Raw genomic sequence first — 22,888 nt, 5'->3', positions numbered from 1 at the left:
CAGTCCCTTCTGCATGAAATAACTACCATCATCATGACTTTGGCTGAGCCTGATCGCTAAATATAGTCACAATTGGGATTGTTGACAGTTGTACTCATTCATTAAAGGAGTGCCAAGCAGGGTCACTGGACCTTCACCTGAATATCCAGCCACTCTTTCCAGCCAACTAGTCCAGCCTTGAAAGACAAAAGAAAAATGAGGAAGAACCAATAGAGGGATGCTTTTGGAAGCCCTTGTCAAGAAACTCCAATAGACTCTCATATGAACTGTTGAAAATTGCCCTGTTGTGACTTTTTTCTAGTTCCCTGTCTAGAACTTATAATGCTAATTACTCTTGCCTTTACTTCTCCTTCACATCTCCCATTCATGATTCAAGGACTTTCTTCTCCCCTTAGAGACAAAAGTTATGCAATTTGGGAGTCTTTTAGATAGACCCACTGCAGGGGTACTCCAATTGCCTCAACCTGCATCCCTGTTCAGCATGGAAGAAGCCAGAGCAGTTAGCATCCCTATTCCCTATTGGCAATTTGGGTAACTCCTTCAGAGGATGGCATTATAAGAATAGGAAGTAGGAATTGGCTAGGCAGTTAGGGTAAAAAGACCCCAAAGAAATGTAGCCAATTTCTTGGCTAAAAGTCAAAATGTCCTTGGGCCTGTTAGCAACACACTCTGTCCCAAGGCCAAAAATGTCAAAAGTATTTGGGAGCTTGTATGTAATCCTTAAAAGATTTTAGGGTTACCTCTTCAGAGGGGGGAATGTTGGAGGGGAGGGAGTGGGCATGGGTTTGATAAAAACACCTTATATCCATGTATGAAAGTCCCAATAAAATTTTTGTAAATTTTTTTTAATTGAAAACCTGGGTATATGAGTAGGTCCACTTTCTTTAGAACAGTCACAGCCCCTCTTCCCAGCAGCACTAACTGCTCAGACCACGCAATCAGAAGAGAAAAGAACATCTCTGAGGCATATAATTTTAAAGTGTCACATATGCACACAAACACATGAGCACACATATAGACACATGCCACACACACAGATGAGCACACAAGTGCATACCCCAAAACATGAGTGTACACAGACACACATGCACACACATCCTATATACAAGCACACATATACATGCACATGCACACATACACATTGACATATACATGCCATACACCCACACAAACAGATTAGCACACATACACACAAACATAGGTGCATACGCAATGCATACACACAGACACATATGCTATACACTCACACAGATGCACACATGCCCCCCACAAGCACACACATATACCACATGTGCACACACACAAACATACACGTGTACATATAAGGAGATGCACATGCATGTACATATCCACACATCACATGTGCACATGCAAACACATACACACAAACACACATAAACATGCACACACCACATATGTGCATGCACTGACAAATACATACATCACACATAGGGAAACATACATGCTATATACACATACAAACACATATCACACACACAAACATGTGCACACAGGCACACAAATAAATGTGCTTACATACATATACACACACAAGCACACATGTGCACACACACCAATACATAGACACATGCACACAGAAACACATGCACATACCACAAGTACACATCACATACACACATGTACACACACAACAGATACAGCCTGCAGACACATGAGAAGTGATCAGTGGAATCCCTAATTGTGGGGACCTAAAGGCCCTGCCTTGCCAAGATGGTGCAGAGAGGAAGTTACTGGGACACGGCCTGACTTGTTTTGAAGATCATCGGATTGGATGCCTCCATAAGCTTTCATGGGCTGCCTGCATGCATGCATTGACCTTTAAGCTGACTGGAGAACTATGAGGGGTGGGGGAATTATAAGCACCCTGCTGCAATAAATGAGTTCCTGCTTGACTAGACTCCCCGTTGCCTCTCTGATGGTTCCCGGTGCTGGGGGCGGCAGGAGCTGGCGCGCTTACTCATCCCCAGTCATCCTTGCACTGGGGTCGCAGGCTCAACCCCTCCTCCCACACCTAATCACAATGACACCATCCCAGCCACAAGCAAGGCCTCTGGAAAATCCCACAAGAACCAGAAACAGAGGAACCAGAAGATTGGGAGGGATTTTGGAGGGAGGGAGGGAGACTTTGACTCCAGGAAGACATAGTTACTGTCTGGGTTTTGCACTCTACCTGACTACACTAGGGTTTCAACTTCTGAAATAAGATGGGTTAAAGAAGAGATTGTGAGATGCAGTAAAGGCACACCAGGCGCCCCTGTGAGAAGGCAGAGGAACAGAAAGCAGCCCTCACCTTGTCCTGCCCCGACCCCCAGCCTCAAGTGCTGTGGAAAGAACTCTGGGTGAGATCACAACATGGGCTCAGGTTCCTAACTCAGCCTTGGGGTCAGTGAAGGTCCTGAGGCTCTCATCTATAAAACAGAGATGGAAACACACTTTTGGCCAACATACAGCAAGGACTGAGGGGAGCAAGCTTACAGAGGCAGAGGCACTTTCCACAGTGCCCAACCAGTGTCATGCCATCGGACAGTATTTGTCAAAATCACAAGGACCACTAATACTCAAACTTCACTAGTGCCTGGCACTGTCCTGAACACGTTACCTTATCTCATTTACTCCTCACGATGGTCTAGGACAGCATGGTCCACTAGAATTTACAGTGCTGACGGACCATTCTAGAACTTCCCTGTCCAATATGACAGTTAAGACCCACATGTGGTTATTAAGTGCTTTAAAAATTTGTGATCGAGAGAGAGAGAGAGAGAGAGAGAGATCAGCTCCATAGATGAGTGTGCAGAGCTGAGAGACCTACAATAGGGAGGGGTCTCCCTGACAGCTCCCCAGCAGCAAGACTTGCTGGGTCCTTCCAGAGACAAGATTATAAAGAGAAAAGAGATGAGGGGTGGTCATTCCATACCGGTTGGGGTGGGAAGAGGGCAGCATAAACTGGAACTCCACCACACAGGTACCGTCTGGGAGCTCTCGGTGCTGCAGGCTGTTCAGCTCATAGGCGATGTAGCCTCTCCGCACATAAACCTGACAGGAGACATCATTTCTTCTGCAACTACTAGAATCTACTGTGTATATATCTGCTCTAGTAACACTTCATTTAAAGAAACAAGCGGTGGGCACGGCTGGCCCATGGGTGACAGTCTGTCAACTCTACTCTAGAGCAGCTTTAACCAATAGAAATGAAACACAAATACATTATTTATATTTTTCTAGTAGCCATTTTGGAGATAAAGCGTTCAGGGGGCAGAAACAGGTGGAGTTCTGTGAGTTCAAGGCCAGCCTGGTCTACATAGTGAGTTCTAGGCCAGCCAGGGCTGCACAGTGAGAACCTGTCTCAAAAAACAAAAAACAAAACAAAACAAAAACAAAAACAAGAAAAAGGAGAAGGAGGAGGAATAGGAAGAGGATGAGGAGGAGGGTGAGGAGGAGGAGAGAATAAATAACTTATAGGGGCTGGAGAAATAGCTCAGGGGTTAAGAGCACTTGCTGCTCTTTCAGAGGACCCAGGTTTGGTTCCCAGCACCCATGGCAACACATAACAGTCTATAATTATAGTTCTAAGAGAGTCAATTCCCTCTTCCAGCCTTTGCAGGTACCAGGCACACATGTGATACACATACATATGTGCAGGCAAACATTTTTTAATATGGGGCTAGAGAGATTGCTCAGTGGTTAAGAGCACTTAATGGTCTTACAGAGGACCCAGGTTCAGTTCCTAGCACCCACACAATGGCTCACAATTGCCTGTTAACTCCAATTCCAGGGAGTCTGACTCCCTCTTCTGGCCTCCCCGGGCTCCTGCATGCTCATGGCACACATAAACTCATGCAGGTACACACATAAGTAAATAAATAAATCTTATAAAATTATAGTATATTTTCTTTCCCCAAATACCCCCAATATTGTCATCTCAACACATAATCAATTTAAGAAGCTATTTAGGTATTTTACATTCTTTCCTCTATTCTGTCTTTAGAACCATATGTGTATTTAGCATTTAAGAGCACAGCTCAATGCAGACAAGTCACATTCAAGAGCTCGCTGACCACATGTGGCCCACGGCTGCCATACTGGCCAATGCAGTCCTGGAGGTTAAATGCCAGTAGTTGTTGAGCTGAACTGGGAGTGGAGAGCAGGGCAATAGCACAGCTGGCCTCAGTTCAGTCCTCGGGCTGCTCACATGAATGTGGATTTGAGGAGGATTCCCACCTTTCTCTGACAAGGTCAGTGATGTCTAAGCTTTGCAATGTGGTTCATGTTGAACATCTGGTTTCTGTCTCAGAGTTTAGACTTTACTATGTGCCAGGCAGAGGATGACTCTGAGCCCTGTCCCTACTAAAAACCTGGGCTGCCAAGTCTCAGGAGCTTCCCAAGTGAAGTACAGTTCACACACATTGTTACAGCTCACTGCCAGTAGAATTCACATGCTATGTGACTCCCCTTGAAGCCGCAGCCTGTGTCCCTCAGCATCACCATGTGCCTTTTTCTCTTGCTGTCTGCCTTCAGGTCTTTGTAATAAGCCACAACCATGACAATGCTAGCCTGAGCCCTTCTCTGCCCTGTCCTACAGGAGGTCACCTGGTTACCTCAGCCCCATCCAGCTTTCTTAGCCCTAGGAAGAAGAGTCTTCCAGAGATGCTGAATACTCAAGAGTAAAAAGATTTGACAAAGTGCTTCCAGCTTGGTACTGGGGTGTGGCACCTAACTGTGCTGTATGACGGTGTGACACTGAGCACTTGTCTGAGCCTCAATCTGAGCCTCCTCGTGAGACAAGGATATCAGTAAAAATGCTTTCCTTGGAGAGAATATGATCACATTCGCAAAGGTGTGTGGCTCAGGTCAGAACGTGGCAGGTGGGCAGGCAGTCAAAGCTGTAATTGGCCCTGAAGACTGCCGCTGTCCCTCCCTGAGCTCCTCCTACTTACCTCCAACGACGCCATGCAGACGACTTTGTTGGTGTGGTAGAAGAAAGTGGGCAGCACGTCAAATATAGTTGTTTCCGAGAGTATTAATTTCTATGGGAAATGGAAGCGGAGGAAGGAACTGTGAGCAGGTTTGACCCACCAGCCAGAGGGTGGGAAGAAGCAGAAGTTGGCTATGTCACTGTTGACTGCTGCAGTCGGTGTCCCCGAGAACAGGGGACTCCTCTGAGGGGAGCCTTAGAAAATTGGACAATGAAGGAGCGCAGGGTGACTGTGCCTAGAGCAGGGCTCCCACTTTCAAATGCTGATGGGATACCTGAAGCTTATAATAAGCCAGAGTCCTAGCAAGAGCCTGGGAAGGTGAAGCCAAGTCCCAGGCCCGAGGGCTCGTGCTTCCACGCATGATCCAGTACACCTGAATTTTAAGCCTTCATTTGCCAGGAGAGCCTCATACCTGTTGCCCTGCTCACTCTGCAGGACAGGGCTCCACACCCATCTCTCCCAGACCTGGCTGACCCCCTGTGGGACAGCCCTAGCCACTTAGCACTGAATTGCACCAAACTGGGGACTTATTGAGGGTAAGGAAAACCCACAATCCCAAAGACCCTGACCTGGGCCCCAGTATGTGCCCAGCAGGGGCTGGAGGAAGCAGAAGCCTTACCTTGAGGTTTTCTGGGCAGAATTGGTGTCCATACATGTCAATGGCAGACAGAAAGATGGACTCCACTTGGTTGTGCCGCAGCTCGTAGGAGGGGAGGTGGGAGGCAATCAGGACCTGCAGGGATGGATGGGGGTGGAGGGCTGAGAGGAGAGAAGCTGGGGGGTGGGAGGGCCACATGCAGGGGGGCCACATGCAGGGGCGCCACACTTTGAGACCAACCTGCCTGGCTCTGAGGGCCACCTTGCAATGCTCGCTCCTGCTCAGCTGAGTAAGCTCACTGAGGATGGAGGTCAGCTCGTCTGACAGGGCAGGGTCTGGACCACAGACCTCATCCTGAAGGGAACAAACACAGAGCCCAAGTGGCTTTCCTCTGCCCAAGGGGAACAGGCCAACAGTCAGCTGCTTGGGGAGGGGAGATCTAGCCTCAGCTCTCTGGATACATGCAACCCAGCCTAAGATACACACCCTTGCCTCTGTACCGAGGGTACATCTCACTCATTCACTCGTTCACTCATTTATTTATTCACCAGCTGATCTATACTTCAAAACATGCCCTCCACATCTGATGGGAAAGAAAATTCAACAAAGTCCCTTATCTGTAAGGTTAGAACCAAAAATGTTTGGGAGTTCATATTATTTCAGATTATGCAGTATATGTAGAGACAATGAGATTTCTTGGGGATGTGACCCACATTTAAATGTGAAACTCACTTATGTGTGTGGTATACCTGCACATGTGTATGCATCTTCACATGTGTGTATGGCTAAGCATTCCAGAGGTTGTCTTTAGGAATCTTCCTCAATAGCTCTTCACTTTATTTACTGAGACAGGGTCTCTTGTTGAACCTGGAGCTCAATGAGAATCCAAGCCTGGGGATCCCCTATCTCCACCTCCAGAGCGTTGGGATTACAGGTGGGCTACCACGTCCCCTCCCCAGTCATCGACTATTTGTTAGAAAGGACCAGAAAGTAAAACTTAGACTTTGCAGGTGGTGTGGTCTCTGTCCCAAGCATTTCACTTTGACATTGTTTAGTGTTAGTGGTATGGCTACACAATCAAACTTTATTTGTAACAACAAGCAAACAAGCAATAACACTCACCAAGCACCTGCTCCATGCTAGGCCCTCTTGGTTGTAATACCAAAAAATTCATTACTTTAATTTTTTTCTAATAAATTAATTTGATCAAAATCTCTTTCTTGTGGGTGTGGCTCAGAGGTAGAGCACTTGCCCAGCATGCATAGGCCCAGGGTTGCATGCCAGAACAGAAGAATAAGAACATGGGCTGGAGAGATGGTTCAGTGGCTAAGAGCACTGGCTGCTCTTGCAGAGGACCTAGGTTCAGTTCCCACAACTCACATGGCAGCTAACAACCATTCATAACTCCAGTTCCAGGGGATCTGACACCCTCTTCTGACCTCTGCAGGCACTGCACACAAGTGGTGCACTTACATACATGTAGGCAAAATACTCATACATGTTAAATAAATTTTTTTAAGTTTTAGGAAAAAAAAATATGAACAGGAGGATGAAAAGGAGGAAGAAGAGGAAGAGTAGGAGGAATAGCGGTAGGAGCAAACATTTGGAAACCCCCACTCCACCCTCAATTGGGGAGCTAGTCCCCATTCCTGCTTACAATCAGCATGATCACCAGCTGGTTCTTCTTGGCCACCTGTGCATGCGAGAAGATGCAGTCCAGCACCTGGGTCATATCTGGCTTGAACTGCTCCCTGAGGTTGATCACGCACTTGTCATAGTGTGCTATAGGGGAGACAGGAGACCAGCAGGATGAAGTCCAGACACCTCCCTACTTGCCCTACCCAGGCTTGGTATTGACACTGGATGCAGCATCTCTTACCTTGTTGGAAATGATGCTCCACTTGTAAGTATCTCCGCAGGAGGTCCAGTACCACGGTTTTCATGTAGCCACGGGTTCCGCTGCGGTATCTGGGGAGCATCAAAAGCGCCCATATTAATATGACCTCCACTTCCTGGAATGCCTAGATATCTTAGCTAGGTTTTTATGGCTTTAAAAAAAGAGAAGGAAGCTCAGACATGGTGGCACATGCCTGCAGCTCACTACTCCAAAGACTGAATTTGTGGGGATCCTGCACTACAAAGGGAGACTGCCGCAGAAAACCAAGGACTGGGGATGTAGCTCAGTGGTAGCATGCTTGCCTAGCATGTGTAAGGTCCTGGTTTCATCCAGCACTGCAAAAAAGAGCAGGAGGATAAGGAGCAGGAGAAAGATGGAGAAGGAGGAGGAAGAGGAAGAAGAGGAGGAAGAGGAAGAGGAAGCGGTGCTCTAAGGTATCTAGAGTGCACCCTCAAATCCTTAGGCTATAAGGACATGGTATAGGCTCCTTAGTGTTAGCTGAGCATGTCAGTGGAGCCAAGACTTGCTCATCAAACCAGAAGCCAAGCTAGGCTGGTGGCCAGGACTAATCCTCTGGACAGCACCTGTCCAGCACCAGAGAGAAGGGAAAACTTTAAGTGTTAAGAAGCTAAAGAGGGAAAGCGAATTTTAGCAGATTGTCACGAAACAAAAATTCCCAATTACCTACACAACATATAAATTTTTTAAGATTTTATTATTTTTTAATTTTATGTGAATGAGTGTATTGCTTGCATGTGTGAAAGTGCACCCGTGTCGTGCAATGCCCTCAGATATAAGAAGAAGGTGTCTCATTTCCCCGGAACTGAAGTTATGGATGGTTGTTAGCTGCCATATGGTGCTGGGAATAGAACCCAGGTCCTCTGCAAGAGTAATCAGTGCTCTTAACTGCTGAGCCATCTCTCCAGCCCCGATATAAAGTTTTTTTTTTATATTTTATGTGTATGTGTGTTACCCACATGTATGTAAGCGTACTTGTACATGCAGTGCCCTGAGAGCCAGAAGAGGGTATTGGGTCCCTGGAACTGGAATTATGGAGGCTTGTTAGCCACCATATGGATGCTGGGAAGTGAACCTGGGTCCTCTGGAAGAGTAGCAAGTGCTCTTAACCACTGTGCCATTTCTCTAGCTCCATATGAAGATGTTTCAAAAAGTCAACTTTGAAGATATTTGCCAAAAGACCTCTGTGTAAATGTCACTTCATTGTTTGGAAACAAAAATATCTATAATATTTCTTAGCACAGGGAAGGGATTTTCTCTCCTTCCCTCCCTCCCTGCACTACGGATTGAACCTACAGCTTCACCTGTGCTAGTCAAATGCTCCATTGTTGAGCTTTAGCCCCCATGGGCAATTCTGATTCTCAGGGAAAGAAAAACCAGCTTAACCTCCAACTCACTAAAGACAACAAAAGACAGTCAATCTAAAGCAATCACTGATGCAAGTGTGACTTTAAAAACAATACAAGGCAGATCTCTGACATTTAAATTCAACACAGAAACTTTATTAGCATCACATGTTCATGTTTTCCAGGTATTTCTCTGATGGATGGGTTTAAGGTCAGCAGTCAATGTGTTTGGGGAAAGGATTCCCCTGCTAGTCCTTGGCTACTGGACTTCCTCAGCTACAATCATAAGGGCCAGTGTGACCCCCCCATGGGTCAGGACTCCTTGAAAAGTCTGCGGACTTCTGCAAACCACACTCAGAGCACTTCTTGGCTTCTGGTACATGAGAATTATGCATTGAGTTGAATGGCTCAAATCTGAGAATGTTTTGATTCTGTTCATATAAGACAAGCTTTCTTGCAAGATGATTTCTTCACAAATCAAAAATAAAGTGGCAAAAAAAATCTTTAAAATTAAAAATTTTTTTATTTATGATGATCATGGGTAGATGTATATATGTATGCACATGTGTATGTATGTGTGCAGACATGGGTGTGAGCATGCTATGGAGCTTGTGTGAAGATCAGAGGACAACGTTCTGGAGTCTGTTCTCTCCTACCACTACAGGTTCCTTCCCCATTGCACCATCATCCTCTCCAGCACCCCCAAATTATTGTTCACATTAGAATAGTTGAGTGGTAGACTAACCCCTGCTCCAAAGCTACCTGCAATACAGGCAAATTATCTACCAACTTTCCCTTGCAATGGTCTCCAAAACCAGACAATCATGGATTTATACAGTCCTTACCATACAGAAAACCATTCCATCCTATTGTGTCATAATCCAAACTAAATCCAAGATGTAAACCCCACACACACATCAATATTAGGAGTCATCACTTTACAAAAAAAAAAACCTATTCATAACTCTATCTGACTTATGAAGTGGTTTTGTTCCCATTTTACCAACTAGCAACTGAGATTTGCAGAAGTCTCTACTTTAGTAAAGGTTAGACTGAGCAACAGCAGTGCCAGCACCAGAATGTACCTTTTGTTAGTGGAAGGCAGCCAGGGAGTGTTCCCAAGGAGCTTGCCACCTATGGGGTACCTCCATATGACAACAGTGCCCCTGGAGGGTCCCAGATGCACTCACCTCTGGACCAGCTGCACGATGCTCTGTGTGTTCATGAAGAAGACCTCTCGGTCAGCCTTTCGCTGCAGGGTGGCGGCGTGGCAGTCCAGGATGGTGGCTATCTGCATGAGAACACAAGACAGGTCTGACTGCCTCCAATTACACAATCTGGCTGCCACAGGGAAGTATGCTGAGAGCCCCACCACAGGCTCCCAGGGAAGTCCCAGCCAGGATGCATTCAAAGACCCAAAACTCCAGCCCCTAGCCATCTGGCCATTCTGGGACAGCCCTGTTCACCCCCTCAGTGTCTTGCTGGAGGACTCCAAGAGCTCAGAATGACAACAATCACACAAAGAAGTGCACAAACAAAACAACACCTCCCCGCCCCACGGGACAAGAGGAGGAAGGGTTGGCACGTGCAGCTGCAAGGTGGGGAAGGGTTTCACTTTATATCTTTATTATTAGATTCCATGCCATTTGTATGTTGCTTTTTGACAACAAAGAGTTTTTATTATTACTATTGTGGTGTGTGTGCATCATGTATGTGTGAGTGCATCTGCCATGGCGAAGGTCAAAGGACAACTCTATGGAGTCAGTTCTCTCCTTCCACTTTTGTGTGGGTTCTGGGAATTAAACTCAGTTCACCAGGCTTGCTCTTGGCAAACCAAGTGCCTTTACCAGCTCAGCCATCTCTCAGCCCCCAACAAAAGTATTTTTGAAGAGAAAGAACCTTGGATCAATGACAAATTCCTGAAAGTTCCAAATGCCCTCAGGAGCAATGCCTTTGTTATTTCTGACTGGGACCCAACTGCCATTCTACTCCAGCTGCGGAAGTAGGAAGGACAAGGCACTAAACTGTGCAGTTATCCTGTCCACAGGCAGGGGTCCTCATTTCCCCTCCACCTAGCCCCTGGTGGATGCTAATCTACTTCCTTTCTATACTCATTTGCCTGTTCAGGGCATTTCCTATCTGTGGACTCAAGAATCATGTGGTCTTTTGACTGGTTCCATTCTCTTAGCATAATAAGGCTCATCCATGTGGTAGCAAGAATCAGTACTTCATTCCTTTATATGGCTGAACAATATTCCAACCTTCAGGAGCTGGGGATGTAGCTCAGTGGTAGAGTGCTTGCCTAGCATGCCTGAGGCCCAGCACTGTAAAAACAAAACAAAAAGTCCAATCTTTAGAGTTGTTTACCTCTGCAAACAAATAACCTGATTAGCTTCTCAAAGTGGGGGAAGGGGAGGACAGCAAGAGGAAGTGTGAAGGGGGGGGGTGGAGTGAGGCCTGGGGACCTGGGTTGTACCTCAAATACCTGCTGCTTGGGAGAAAATGCTAGGGTTCCACAGAGAAGGTTCAAAAGAAATCCCAGACCCACAACATTTGGGGCTGGTCCAGCTTGAGAGAGAGGCCAAACCTGGGGACTGAGCATAGGTGTGGCTGGTTGGGCAAGTACCTGCTGGCTGGGGAACTGGCACAGCACTGAGGTGATGTTACTGGCATATTGGGCCATCACCCTGCGGACTGCTTTCTCCACGGGGGCGGGGATGCGGCCTGCTATGCTGGTCATGATTTCTTGCAGCTCCAGCAGTGGCAGCGACGGGTGTCGGAGGGTCATCATCAGTTTCTGCACCCACTCTTTCAGCTGTAGTAGGACCACAGCATCAGTCACAGCCCATTCAATCCACCTGCCTCAGCCAACCAACTCAACAACCCAACAACCCAGGGCTGCCCTGGAGAGGCAGAAGATCTAGACCAAGCAGCCTCTGGAGCAGTCCAGAGTGGAGGGGCCCCAGTCCTTCCACATAGTGAGACTCTTGTGTCCCTTCTCTGAGTATCTAAATAGTATCTAATAAGGTCACATGACAAACTAATGCTTGTGGGGCACTTGCTTGGTGCCAGGTAGTGTCCAAAAACCTTTACATTTGATCTTTAGAAAGAGCCCTATTAAGTGGGAGAATGATTTTCCCATACTCACTAAAACACAGAGAGGTTAATTAAGTTACCCAAAGTCACTCAGCTGTTAAGATGTCCTCTGTGACACATGAAGGAAACCCTCTGGGTTCTACACAGGGGCTCACTTGACCAGCTCACCACAGACCACTTACCTTTATGCTGAAGAAAGGCTCTGGCAGGCAGTAGCCACTCATGACATTGGTCAGGTTTTCCAGGACACTGTGGAACACCTGGTGCAGCTTCTCCCCCAGGATGGGCAGAGTCTGCTGGGCAGGGAGCTTCCCTATGAACGGTTCCGCCTGGTGAGACACAGAAATGGGTCATGGTCAAACTGGGCAGGAGGCAGAGCCACCAGCGTCTGGAATGAGGATGGAGCCCAAGAAAGGGCAGGAGACAATGCTATCCTGAGAACTTGAACTTGATAAGTGCCCATCTGGATCCAGGTCTTCCAGATCATCCCCTCTGTAAGTGCCACAAATTGCCAACTGCTGAAAACAATTTTAGATGGAGTTAGAGTTTTATTCTGATTTGCTTTGTGATGAAGATTGATCTTCCTAGTTCTCACTTTTTTGTCTCCTTTTCTGTTTGTTTGTTTTTTGTTTTGGAGATTCTTGTCTTGTCTTGTTTTGAGACGAGGTCTTACTAACAGCCCAGCTGGCCTCAAACTCATGTTCCTCGTGCCCCAGCCTCCTGAGTGCTGGGGTTATAGACCTGCACCACTATGCCTAAATTAATGTAATTTTTAAATTTTAATTTTTTAATATTTGTTTTATTTTAAGTATGTGTGTATGTGTATGTATGAGTGCAGGTGCCCATGGAGGCCAGAGTCATCAGATCTACCTGGTTGTGAACTACCCAACATGGGCTGTTGAGAACCAAACTCAGGTCCTCTGCAAGAACAGTAAGCCCTCTTAACTGCTGAGGGATTTCTCCAGTCCCAAATTTTAGAATTTTTATTTTACTTTATTTTGTGGTACTGAGAATTGAATCTAGGGCCTTGTACATGCTATGCAAGTGCTCTACCACTGAGCTATGTGCTATGGTCTTTTTGAGACAGGGTCTCCCTGTGGCCCCAGCTGGTCTGGAATTCACTATGTAGACCAGATCCACCTGCCTCTGCCTCCCAAGTGCTGGGACTAAAGGTGTGCACCACCACGCCCAGCTTATAAAATAATTTTTTAAAGTACTCCCAGACAGCCTGTAGAGCCAAGCATGGTAGTATACACCTGTAACTTCAGCACTCAGGAGATGGCGGCAGAAGGATCTCGAGTCCAAGTCTAGCCTGGGCTACACAGCAAGCCCTGTCTCAAAAAAAATTTTTTTTTAAATCTGGGCCAGTGAGATGGCTCAGTGGGTCAAAGCACTTGCCATGCAAGCCTGACAACCTGAGTTCAAGCCTCAGAACCCATGGTGGAAGGAGAAAACCAACTCCCAAAAGTTGTCATTTGACCTCTGCACATATACCACAGCACAAGCACACCTTCACTCTCACATATCACACACATAACATTATTTTAAAATTTTTAAAGTCCAAGGGCTGGGGGACGTCAGTCAGTGCTAGAGTGCTTGTCAAGTGTGATAAAGACCTTGGGTTCATCCTCAACACTGCAAGGAAAAGAAGGGCAGCCTCATGGGGTAGGGGGAGGGACCTTGAGTTAGAGCTCCTGAGAGTGAGAGTGGGCTGTCTGGGGCAGGTCCTTCCAGACAGAGGGATTAGGCTCAGGGCAGGAGACTTTCATGGGCTCATGAAGCTAGGGAGAGGGAGAAAGAAACCATGGAAGGCACCAGAGGGCAGCTTAGCTGGGCTCCCAGGTCATTGGAATAATTTGGGATTTAAGCAGAATGCAAGACTGGAGAAAAGGGGCGCAGCTGTACAAAGTTTCTGCACCACACCGAAGGCTGCACAGAGTGTGTCTGTGGGTGATACAGGCAGAGGACAGGTGGACTCAGGTCTGCTGTCTCTGAACAGGAAGACACTGTGGGAGTTCCCGCACTGTCAGAGCACCTGGGACTGGGCGCTACATACCGCATGCACTTTTGAAGGGTCATCAAGCTCTAATCTAGCCACCACACAGCCAGCTTCCAGCACGACCCCTGGACGCTTGATGTACTTTACCCGGCCAGTTTCCTGCACATTCAAGGTCATGATCATCTTCATCACCTGTTTTGTAGAAAGAAGAATTAGGACAGACCTCCCCAGGACTGGCACCTAGAGTCACCCAAAACTTGGGATTCTCAAGCAGGGAGTACTCTCTGGAAACAGACCAACTCTCCAGGCAGCAATCAAACAGAAAGAACAAGAAACCCCTCCTTTCTTGCAGCCTGCTGTGTGCCAGACTTGGTGCCATCTAGGAACAGTTTCAGTCTGCAAGGCCAGCCAGACACCACAGTCATCCTTACACTGTGGTGCAAAGCAGTGTCATGTGGTGATGCTGGTATACATGATGCTGTTTCACAGATAAATTACTTTTTCTTTTTTTTTTAATTATTGGTGCTAGGGATGGAGCCCAGGTCCTCAGGCATGCTAGAAAAATGTTCTACCACTGAGTTGTACCTCCCACTCCTTCTTAATTTTTATTTTCAAAGGGAGGCTCCTCTCTCAGAAATACATCTAAATCCTACTATGTATACCAGTTAGCATACAGTCAAGCACCACATAGTGATCTTTTGGTCAATGACAGATTACATAGACAGTGTCACAAGGCTATAAGGATGCTGATCTAGTGTAGTGACCTTTGACCTAGTGACACCACAGCCATCCCTACACTGTAGTGCAAAGCACTGTCACATTGTGATGAGCTGGTGTGAATGAGCCCATTTGCACTGCCAGTCATGTCCACTGTAACACATATACTATGTACAGTATAGAGTACTGGATAGTGACTGTGGTGTATGAATTTGTAACACACACTTACTATCGCTGGTGTACAGTATATTCTTTTCAGAGTTAAAAAATAAAATTGCCGGGCTGGAGAGATGGTTCATCGGTTAAGAACACTGGTTTGGCAGCTAACAACTGTCCATAACTCCAGTTCCAGGGGATCCAACAGCCTCTTCTGTCCTCTGCGGGCATTGCACGACATGGGTGCACTTATCTACATGCAGGCAATACACTCATACACATAAAATAAAAATAATAAATAAAATATTTTAAAAAATAAAATAAAATTGCCTGCCACACAACCTGTTTCACCAGCAGCAATCTCGTGCCCTCTCGTGCTTAAAGGTCACATCTAGTGACTGACCTACACCTTCCAAGTTTGTGTACATACACTCTACAATGTTCACAGGACAAAGAAATTGTCCAGGAATGCCTTCCTAGAATGTATCCTGTTGCTAAGCAACACATGGCTCTAAGGCTCCCATTTATCCACCCCCACAACTGTATAAATTAAACATCCTGTCCACGGTTGAGGGACCCCCAACTATATAAATCAAACATCATGCCCACGGCTGAGGGCACCCTCTGGGGAGTGCTTTGTGAAGTGAAGTACCTGTTCCCAGTCTAGTCAAGGGCTTGCAACTTGCCTGTCCAAATGTCTAGAGATGCCAAAGGCCTGAGCTGTGTGTCCATGGTATCAGCTGCAGACCTTGGTACCAAGCTGCCTCTTGCTCAGCAATCTCCAGCTTGAGCACCAAGTCAGCCCCTGGGCTGGAGACCCAAGACACCCGCCCCCATCCATCACTTCTGTGATTTCCAGAAAATGCCTTCCCCTCTCTGAGCCTTAGTGCCTCCAACAGTATACTGGGGACGACGAAGTGCCCCTTCAGAGGGCCTTACAAGGAACACTGAGGTGAAGAACCTGGGCTGCAGCAGGAGGGCAGTAGCAACCACTGTACTCTTGCTGGTGTTTCCCCTGCCCTGAGTACTCTCTTCAAAGCACAGAGCTTCTGAAGGCTTGCCTTAAAGCCTGGTTTTAGGTGATCATCCTTGCCTAGCCTTCTGGGGTCTGATTTCTTTGTATATAAAACAGGGATCATCTATGTTCCCACCTCATAAACTTGCCAATCAGGTTTTAAAAGTAAAGACAGGGTTGGGGTAGAGCTTAGTGACAAAGCACTTGTCTAGTATGTTTGAGGCCTTAGGGGCCATCCCTAGCACAGTCCAAAAATAAATAAATAAATAAAGACACTTAGATCAGCATCTGCTGCATGGTGCTTGGCAAATGTTGGCTTAGTTTTTAGCCACTGCCATCTCGATTACTAATCAATTCTTACTTATCTGAGACTTCATCTTTGAATTCTGCAGGGATTTGGGGCTGAATCCCACAGATCAAGGTAAGAAGCCTGCAGGCTGAGGGACAGACCAAGCCAGGGGAGCAGGGTTTCCAGGCTACAGATTCACAGCCACTGGACTGGCTCTGCGGTCACCTCCATCTCCGCATAGCTGCTCCCAGCTTCAACATGGCCTCCGTCCTCCACTGTGTACTGTGTCAGCTTCCCAGCTGAGGGGGATCTCAGGACCGTGGGGTCATTCTCCTTTTCAAAAACACACGTCTTGTTGCCAATAGTGATTCGGTAACTGGGATGGAGAAAGAATGGGATGTGACAGACAGACGAGGCTCAGCAAATTGAGTCAGACTTTGGGGATTATCTCCCCTTTCTGAGGACAGCCATGTTGTCACCTTCCGGGGCATTAAGGTCTCTACATTCCCAAAGGGTGGCAGCTGACAGCTATCACAGAGATGGTACAAGTGAATTAAGAGAGTAAAACATTGCTTCCTTCTGGCTGAAATCTAGTTTCTTTTAGTGATATAGTCTCCCAGGGCCTGACAAAGGGAAATCAATCAATCAACATTGTTCAATAAATTAACTGATTCTAAATACTCCCTTTTCACTGAATTGAGGAGAATGGGCTTTTGGGCAGCACCTACAATAATCTAGAATTCTCTTAGATAGAACATGGTTAGAAGACAGAGTAGGTGTTGCTCAGGTACAACTCTAACCAGCCTTCTTCCATAACATGGAGTACTGCAAAGGGCATCTCCCTCACTGACCACAGCCTTCCCAGGAGCGGGATTCTGGTGTGTGTGTTCTCTCTCTCTCTCTCTCTCTCTCTCTCTCTCTCTCTCTCTCTCTCTCTCCACCCTTGGTTCTCCATAGTTTGAGCTGCCTCCTCTGCATGGTCACTCATGCTCCACTGCAATCTCACTGTGGTCATATGAACCAGAGCCAAATGTCTGGACCCATCATGTGATGCCCCATGAGTACAGCTTCCAGAGCATCCTTTATCCATCGAGACACACAGCCACTTTCACCACTCTCTGCATGTCTGATGAGTCATCTTCCCCCCGTGAGTGGCGGAAGCCCATGAGTGGTGGCAGTAAGGCTATACCCAACCCTGGCCCAGCACCTGCCAGGAGGTAGCTCAATAGCCAATAGCTGGATGACACATTACTCTGTGCCCATCCTCCAGGCTGTGGGCACTGGAGTTCAGACCTAGGGCAGCTGGCAACTCTTCACTGCAGACTGTGTGGCTCGGAGTCATGTCCCAATCATCTCTAAATCTTCTGATGCAATCTGGGAGCCCCTTTCCCCTAAATACCTGCCAGGTGGAACCTCTCCATGTGTCCCAGAGTAAACCAGAACAGGCCTCATCTAAATCCTCAGGCCCACACAGAGGTCAGTTGCATTTCAAATCCATGCTGCCCAGACCTCGGCACTCACGCACCTGTCCACCTCTTCCTTCATGTAAGTGGTGTAGCTGCTGCCATTGTATGATAGGAGCAGTCCCCCATCATTGAGCCTGTGGGCATCAATCTCGATGTGGCAGCCATTCATGATGAGAACGAACATAGTCAGGGACTGCCGGGCCACCTGTGGGGACAGGTTCACATCAGCAGCTGGACTCAGGATGGCTCCCATGATGGTGGGAAGGAGCTGGCAGTGCACTGCAGGGGCACTGAGGGAGACAACACTTGCCCTGGGTGTGGACAAATGGCTTCAGGCTGCAGACACAGGCCCTGTACATCCATCTACTGCTGAGCTGGGGGCTTCCTTGGGATTCCGGTCTAGAAGCATCAGCTCTGAGCAGGACTACCACAGCCAGCACTGACTGGGGCTTGCACTCGGGGTGAGGTAACCCTGAAGACTTCACCAGGGATCTAGTCCACTAAACTGTGTGTCCCCCAAACTTCTATGCTGAAACTGAGCCTCACAGGGGGTCTTATTAGGAAGGGAGGCTTTTGGAGGAACTATATATATCGTGGGGTGGAGCCTTCCTAGTGCCAATATAAAAGGGACCCCCAAGGTCAGTCAGATGGCTCAGTGGGTAAAGGCACCTGCAATCAAGCCTGATAACTTGAGTTTGATGCCTGGGACCCACATGATGGAAAGAGAGAACTGGCTTCTTCATGTTGTCCTCTGACCTCCACACACACACACTGTGGTGCACGCACACACATAAATAAATGTAATAAAAAAACAGGCTGGCGAGATGGCTCAACAGTTAAGAACACTTGTTCTTTCAGAGGACCCAGGTTCGATTCCAAGCATCGACATGGCAGCTAACAACTGTCGGTGACTCCAGTTCCAGGGGATCCGACACCCTCTTCTGACCTCTGCAGGCATTGCAGACACGGGTGCACTTACACAATGCAGGCAAAATACTCATATATATAAAACAAAGAAAAATCATAAATACAATATTTCAAAGGGATTCCAGATAACTGTCTTGCCCTCTTCCACCATGTAAGGACACGGCAAGAAAAGGCCCCACTAGAAACCAGGAAACAGGCCCTCACCAGACACCAGATCTGTCAATGCCTTGACCTTGGACTTCCAACTTCCGGAGCTGTAAGGAATGCATTCTGTGGTTTATAAAGCCCCTGGTCTATGATACTTTGCTGTAATAATAGCAAAGACACCTGAACATGGACCATGGCTTTTCTTAGGGGCTACAAGAGACTTGGGACCCCCAAGAAAAGCATGTGCAGTAAGCCTTGGTTGGGTGCTGCGCTTCTACCCAAATGAAATACCAGCCAAACCCTGGCCCTCAGTTCATTATATCTCCACAACATACTCATATGTATTACATTGTACTGATGCCAATATTTTGAGATAAAAGATAGCAAGAAATACATATTGCAGCATTCTTTGTGCTGATGATAAACTGAGCCATCCAGCAGCTTTGTAATGGAAGGCTTCAGACGTGCAGCGTAGAACTGACCCACCCAGCAGCCTTGTGATGGAAGGCTTCAGATGCGCAGCATAGAACTGACCCACCCAGCAGCCTTGTGATGGAAGGCTTCAGACGCACAGCATAGCACTTTGTAGTTCATAGCACTTTGTCACAGAAGCCAAAGAAAACTAGGCAATCTGTCAAGACCTCTGTGTATGGTTCAACCCTGCTCTTCTAAACTCAGTGTTTAGGGTTCATGGTCCCGAACTGCACCTTGAGTCCTGAGGAACACAGGGCTCAGATCCCAGCACACTCACTCTAGGTTCCTGGGACAGTTCACAAATGAAACAAAACAAATTCCCACAAAGCTCAAAATGTCAGGAACTTCTGAGAAGGACGGACTTTTACCTTGAGAATGTACTTGATACCTCCATAAATCAACTCTACATCCACAATGTTCAGCAGAGAATCAGCTGGGAGGACCTGGCCCCTGAAAGAGATGAACCTGCTGTCAGTCCAGGATGGGATGGAGGGCCCTACAGCATCCCCTGGGCTCAAGAATATCCCCTGTGCTCCCCACAGGCCTGGGGTGGGACTCAGTGAAAGAGCAGGTAGTTGGTATATGCAAGGTCCTAGGCTCCATCCCCAGCACTAAAAATGAACCAGTCAGTCGTCAGTCAGTCATCACATGACTCTCTGCTCTTCCTGAGTATCATCAGCAAACAAACTAACATAAAAAGCTAAATCTGGGCCGGAGAGATGCCTCAGCAGTTAAGAACACTGAATGTTCTTGCAGAAGACCCGGGTTCGAATCCCAGCACCCACATGGCAGCTAACAACTGTCAGTAACTCCAGTTCCAGGGAATCCAACAGCCTTTCTGTCCTCCACGGGCATTGCACGACATAGGTGCACTTACCTACATGCAGGCAATACACACATACACATCAAAAAAAAATTTTTTTAAAGCTAAATCTGATTAAAAGTGTGCAACACTTTAAACTTTAAAAATGCTTCAAAACCCATAATGGGGACTGGGTGTAGTGGTAGCCCCCCTTTAATCCCAGCACTCGGGAGGCAGATGCAAGTGAATCTCTGTGAGGTCGAGACCAGCCTGATCTACATAGTGGGTTCCAGGCCAGCCAGTGCTACACAGTGAAACCCTGTCTAAAAGATGAAACAAAACAAACAAACAAAAAACCCATAATGGTTTCTTCTGGGAGAAAATCCCACATAGAAGTCAGGTGTGGTGGCACATGTCTATAAACCTGACACTCAGGAGGCTGAAACAGGAGGGATAATAAGTTAAAGGCCAGCCTGGGCTACATACGAACACACACACACACACACACACACACACACACACACACACAAACAACTTCTCAGTCTGGGGGCCTGCCAGCACAGGGATTTGACTCTATTACGACTCCAAAGCAAGATAAGCAAGCACTAATGTTGATTCTTGTATCGGTTTGGGAGAAGTGTCATTTGTTTGTCACAGCTGTTCTCAATGGAGGGTGATTTTGCTCCTGTACCTGGGACATTCACAGAGTGGGCTGCCCCTGGTGGGCAGAAGACATGGATTCTGCCATCACCCTAAAATTCAGAGGACAGTTCCCCCAAGTCCAGCCTCAAACTGACCATGCTGACAGGAAGCACTAACCACTTCCCATCCCAGTCCTTTTCTCTTGTCACCTGCCATTCAGGTGAGAGTCTCTGAAAGAGTCAGTAGAGATAACCTTTGACTCACTAGACTTCATTCACCCCCTTGAGCTCTGAGCTCCGTGGACTACGGTGTCTCTTACAGAAGCCAGCAAGAACCTACACAAGGCTGCAAGGTAACTGCTAGCTGGCCTCATCCCATCCATTGGACCTCCCATGACCACAAGCCCCTCTGTGCCCACCCTCAACCTCTTCTGGGTAGCATAGGTTTAGTCAAAGAATGCTGGAGGCAAGTCCATAGGAGAGGCGTCCCAGGTCCCTGGTGATGGATTCACCCTTAAAGCGCATCCTGCCTGGCAAGGAAGCATGTGAGTGTGATGCCAGCATTCAGGAGGCTGAAGCAGAAGGGTCCCAAGTTTGAGGCCAGCTTGGCCTCTAGAGTGAAACTCCATCTCAAATCAACAATAACAACAGCATCGACAAAAAGCCCATCCTGCCTCCCACGCAAGAGGGGAACGAGAGACCAGCATGGCCTACCTTTCCAAGGAGTGCAAGAAATCCGTCATGCAGGTTCTGAACATCGAATCTGCCACGTTCAAGGCCCCACACACCACTCCGAGCATGATGTCTGGCTTCTCTGCCTAGGAAAGACTACAGGCCTCAGTGCCCATGGGAAGGTGCAGATCTCAGCCACCCTTAGGGGAGGTGGAGTACCCTACCTGCACCCTCTCAGCAATGAGGTGGTCCAGCCACCCAGTGTCAGTGTCGTTGTTCTGGAAGCTCTCAGTCTCCAGGAGGTTAATGAGGTACTCCACGGTAGTCCGGAAGTCACCCCGGATGGACAGTTCCTTCAAAGCCACCACCATGTTCCTAGACAGGAAGACATGTGCTTGGCTTTCAAACTCATGAGTTCCTGTGGATATTTTCATGGCATGCTTCTCAGAGCACTACAGAGCATAGGAGGCAAGAGGGGGTTCAGGAGGGGATAGCCAGGGCTCAGTCTCAGCTCCACACAACTGAGTGGTGTCATACAAGTGACTTAACCACTCTGAGTCTCAGTTGCCTCCTCTGGAAATTTGGGGATAACCCTGGAAGTATGTGTTGAAGGCTGCAAGGAGATACTCCATGTAAAGCAGTTCCCGGTCATAAATGTCAGCTGCTACAAACGATTAAGCTTCAGTCTAATCAATAACTATTCTAGGTAATGAGAAATAAAAACAGTCTCTCTAGTTGACAGCAAGTCTGTCTAATCTTGGCCTATTCAAATCTTCTTGGTCCCGAACAGAGCCCCTTCTCCCTGTCCCCTCGCTGCACTGTCTGGGTGCTTCTGAGCCCCTGCACACGCAAACACCGTGACCTGGCCCAGCAGCCTGGCAGGCTCCAGGGCTGTGGGATCACAGTGAATGTTTGGGGATGGGCCTCTTCCTGGAAGGGGGGCTTTCCACATGTGACAGAGTTCCCCTGAGCCTTGAGTGGGTATGGGACAAGAGTAATAATGGCCCCTTTTAGGAATGAGGAAATGAAGCCACACTGAGGTCAAATGAGACTGTGAACAGGATACAGGAAGTCAGGGTGGGGTTAGGACCTGAATCCCAGAGTGAAGCCCCATGACTGAAGGGAGTCCAACTTGTCCTGGTTGATTCCTAGATTTAGCACTGATCTAGAAGAGCCAATCACAGAATGCAAGACAGGGGATTCCCCCTGCCAGACGCCAATAGCAATAAAAGCTGGTGTTTTCCCATCAAAAGCTGATGCAATTGCTGGTGGCACCGAGGTGTGCAACAAACTTCGGGTGCTTTCACTCGGAGCAAACTGGGCTCACCGTCTTCTGTTAATTAACGGCCTTATTTTCTGCAAATCCTCCCTCATACACTCCAAGGATCTCAACATGCTAATGTATATGATTAAAATTAATTATTCTAAGCTTTATTCTACCATTAAAACCATCAAGCTCAAATCAATTAACTAATGGTTAAGCACCCAGGCCAGAGTCTAATGCTTTTTAAATGAATTGTCCCCAATTCCTTTGGGCTCTTTTTACTCTGAAGAGTAGCTATCCACCTGCTGCAGGGGAAGGCTTAATTACAGTATAAACTGGATTTTACCTTTCTGGGCCCACATCAAGGAAG

At 47.4% G+C, this 22,888-nt stretch overlaps 1 protein-coding gene across 4 annotated transcripts in view; it reads right to left on the bottom strand.

Moving 5' to 3' along the window:
- The window catches only part of Acacb (acetyl-CoA carboxylase beta), a 140,738-nt gene that overhangs the window by 52,306 nt on the left and 65,544 nt on the right, over nt 1-22,888 (bottom strand). For 3 of the 4 annotated variants that reach the window (XM_008848966.3, XM_029554017.1, XM_029554018.1), the window contains 15 exons: nt 21,479-21,629; nt 21,297-21,400; nt 19,508-19,589; nt 17,651-17,796; nt 16,351-16,501; nt 14,006-14,140; nt 12,132-12,278; nt 11,480-11,668; nt 10,044-10,144; nt 7,472-7,560; nt 7,250-7,374; nt 5,833-5,946; nt 5,614-5,727; nt 4,956-5,045; nt 2,936-3,054 (listed from right to left, as the gene is read on the bottom strand). In XM_008848966.3, coding sequence (XP_008847188.1) covers nt 2,936-3,054; nt 4,956-5,045; nt 5,614-5,727; nt 5,833-5,946; nt 7,250-7,374; nt 7,472-7,560; nt 10,044-10,144; nt 11,480-11,668; nt 12,132-12,278; nt 14,006-14,140; nt 16,351-16,501; nt 17,651-17,796; nt 19,508-19,589; nt 21,297-21,400; nt 21,479-21,629 — 1,857 coding nt within the window. The remainder of the gene's footprint in view (nt 1-2,935; nt 3,055-4,955; nt 5,046-5,613; nt 5,728-5,832; nt 5,947-7,249; nt 7,375-7,471; nt 7,561-10,043; nt 10,145-11,479; nt 11,669-12,131; nt 12,279-14,005; nt 14,141-16,350; nt 16,502-17,650; nt 17,797-19,507; nt 19,590-21,296; nt 21,401-21,478; nt 21,630-22,888) is intronic. The other variant, XM_029554016.1, reaches the window with a different exon arrangement.

This window comes from Nannospalax galili, unplaced genomic scaffold (genome assembly GCF_000622305.1).
Source record: "Nannospalax galili isolate Female #2095 unplaced genomic scaffold, S.galili_v1.0 scaffold103, whole genome shotgun sequence".
Classification (NCBI taxonomy): domain Eukaryota; kingdom Metazoa; phylum Chordata; class Mammalia; order Rodentia; family Spalacidae; genus Nannospalax; species Nannospalax galili.
Note: the sequence above shows the minus strand (reverse complement) of the source record. Positions and strands in the feature narration are given on the sequence as shown.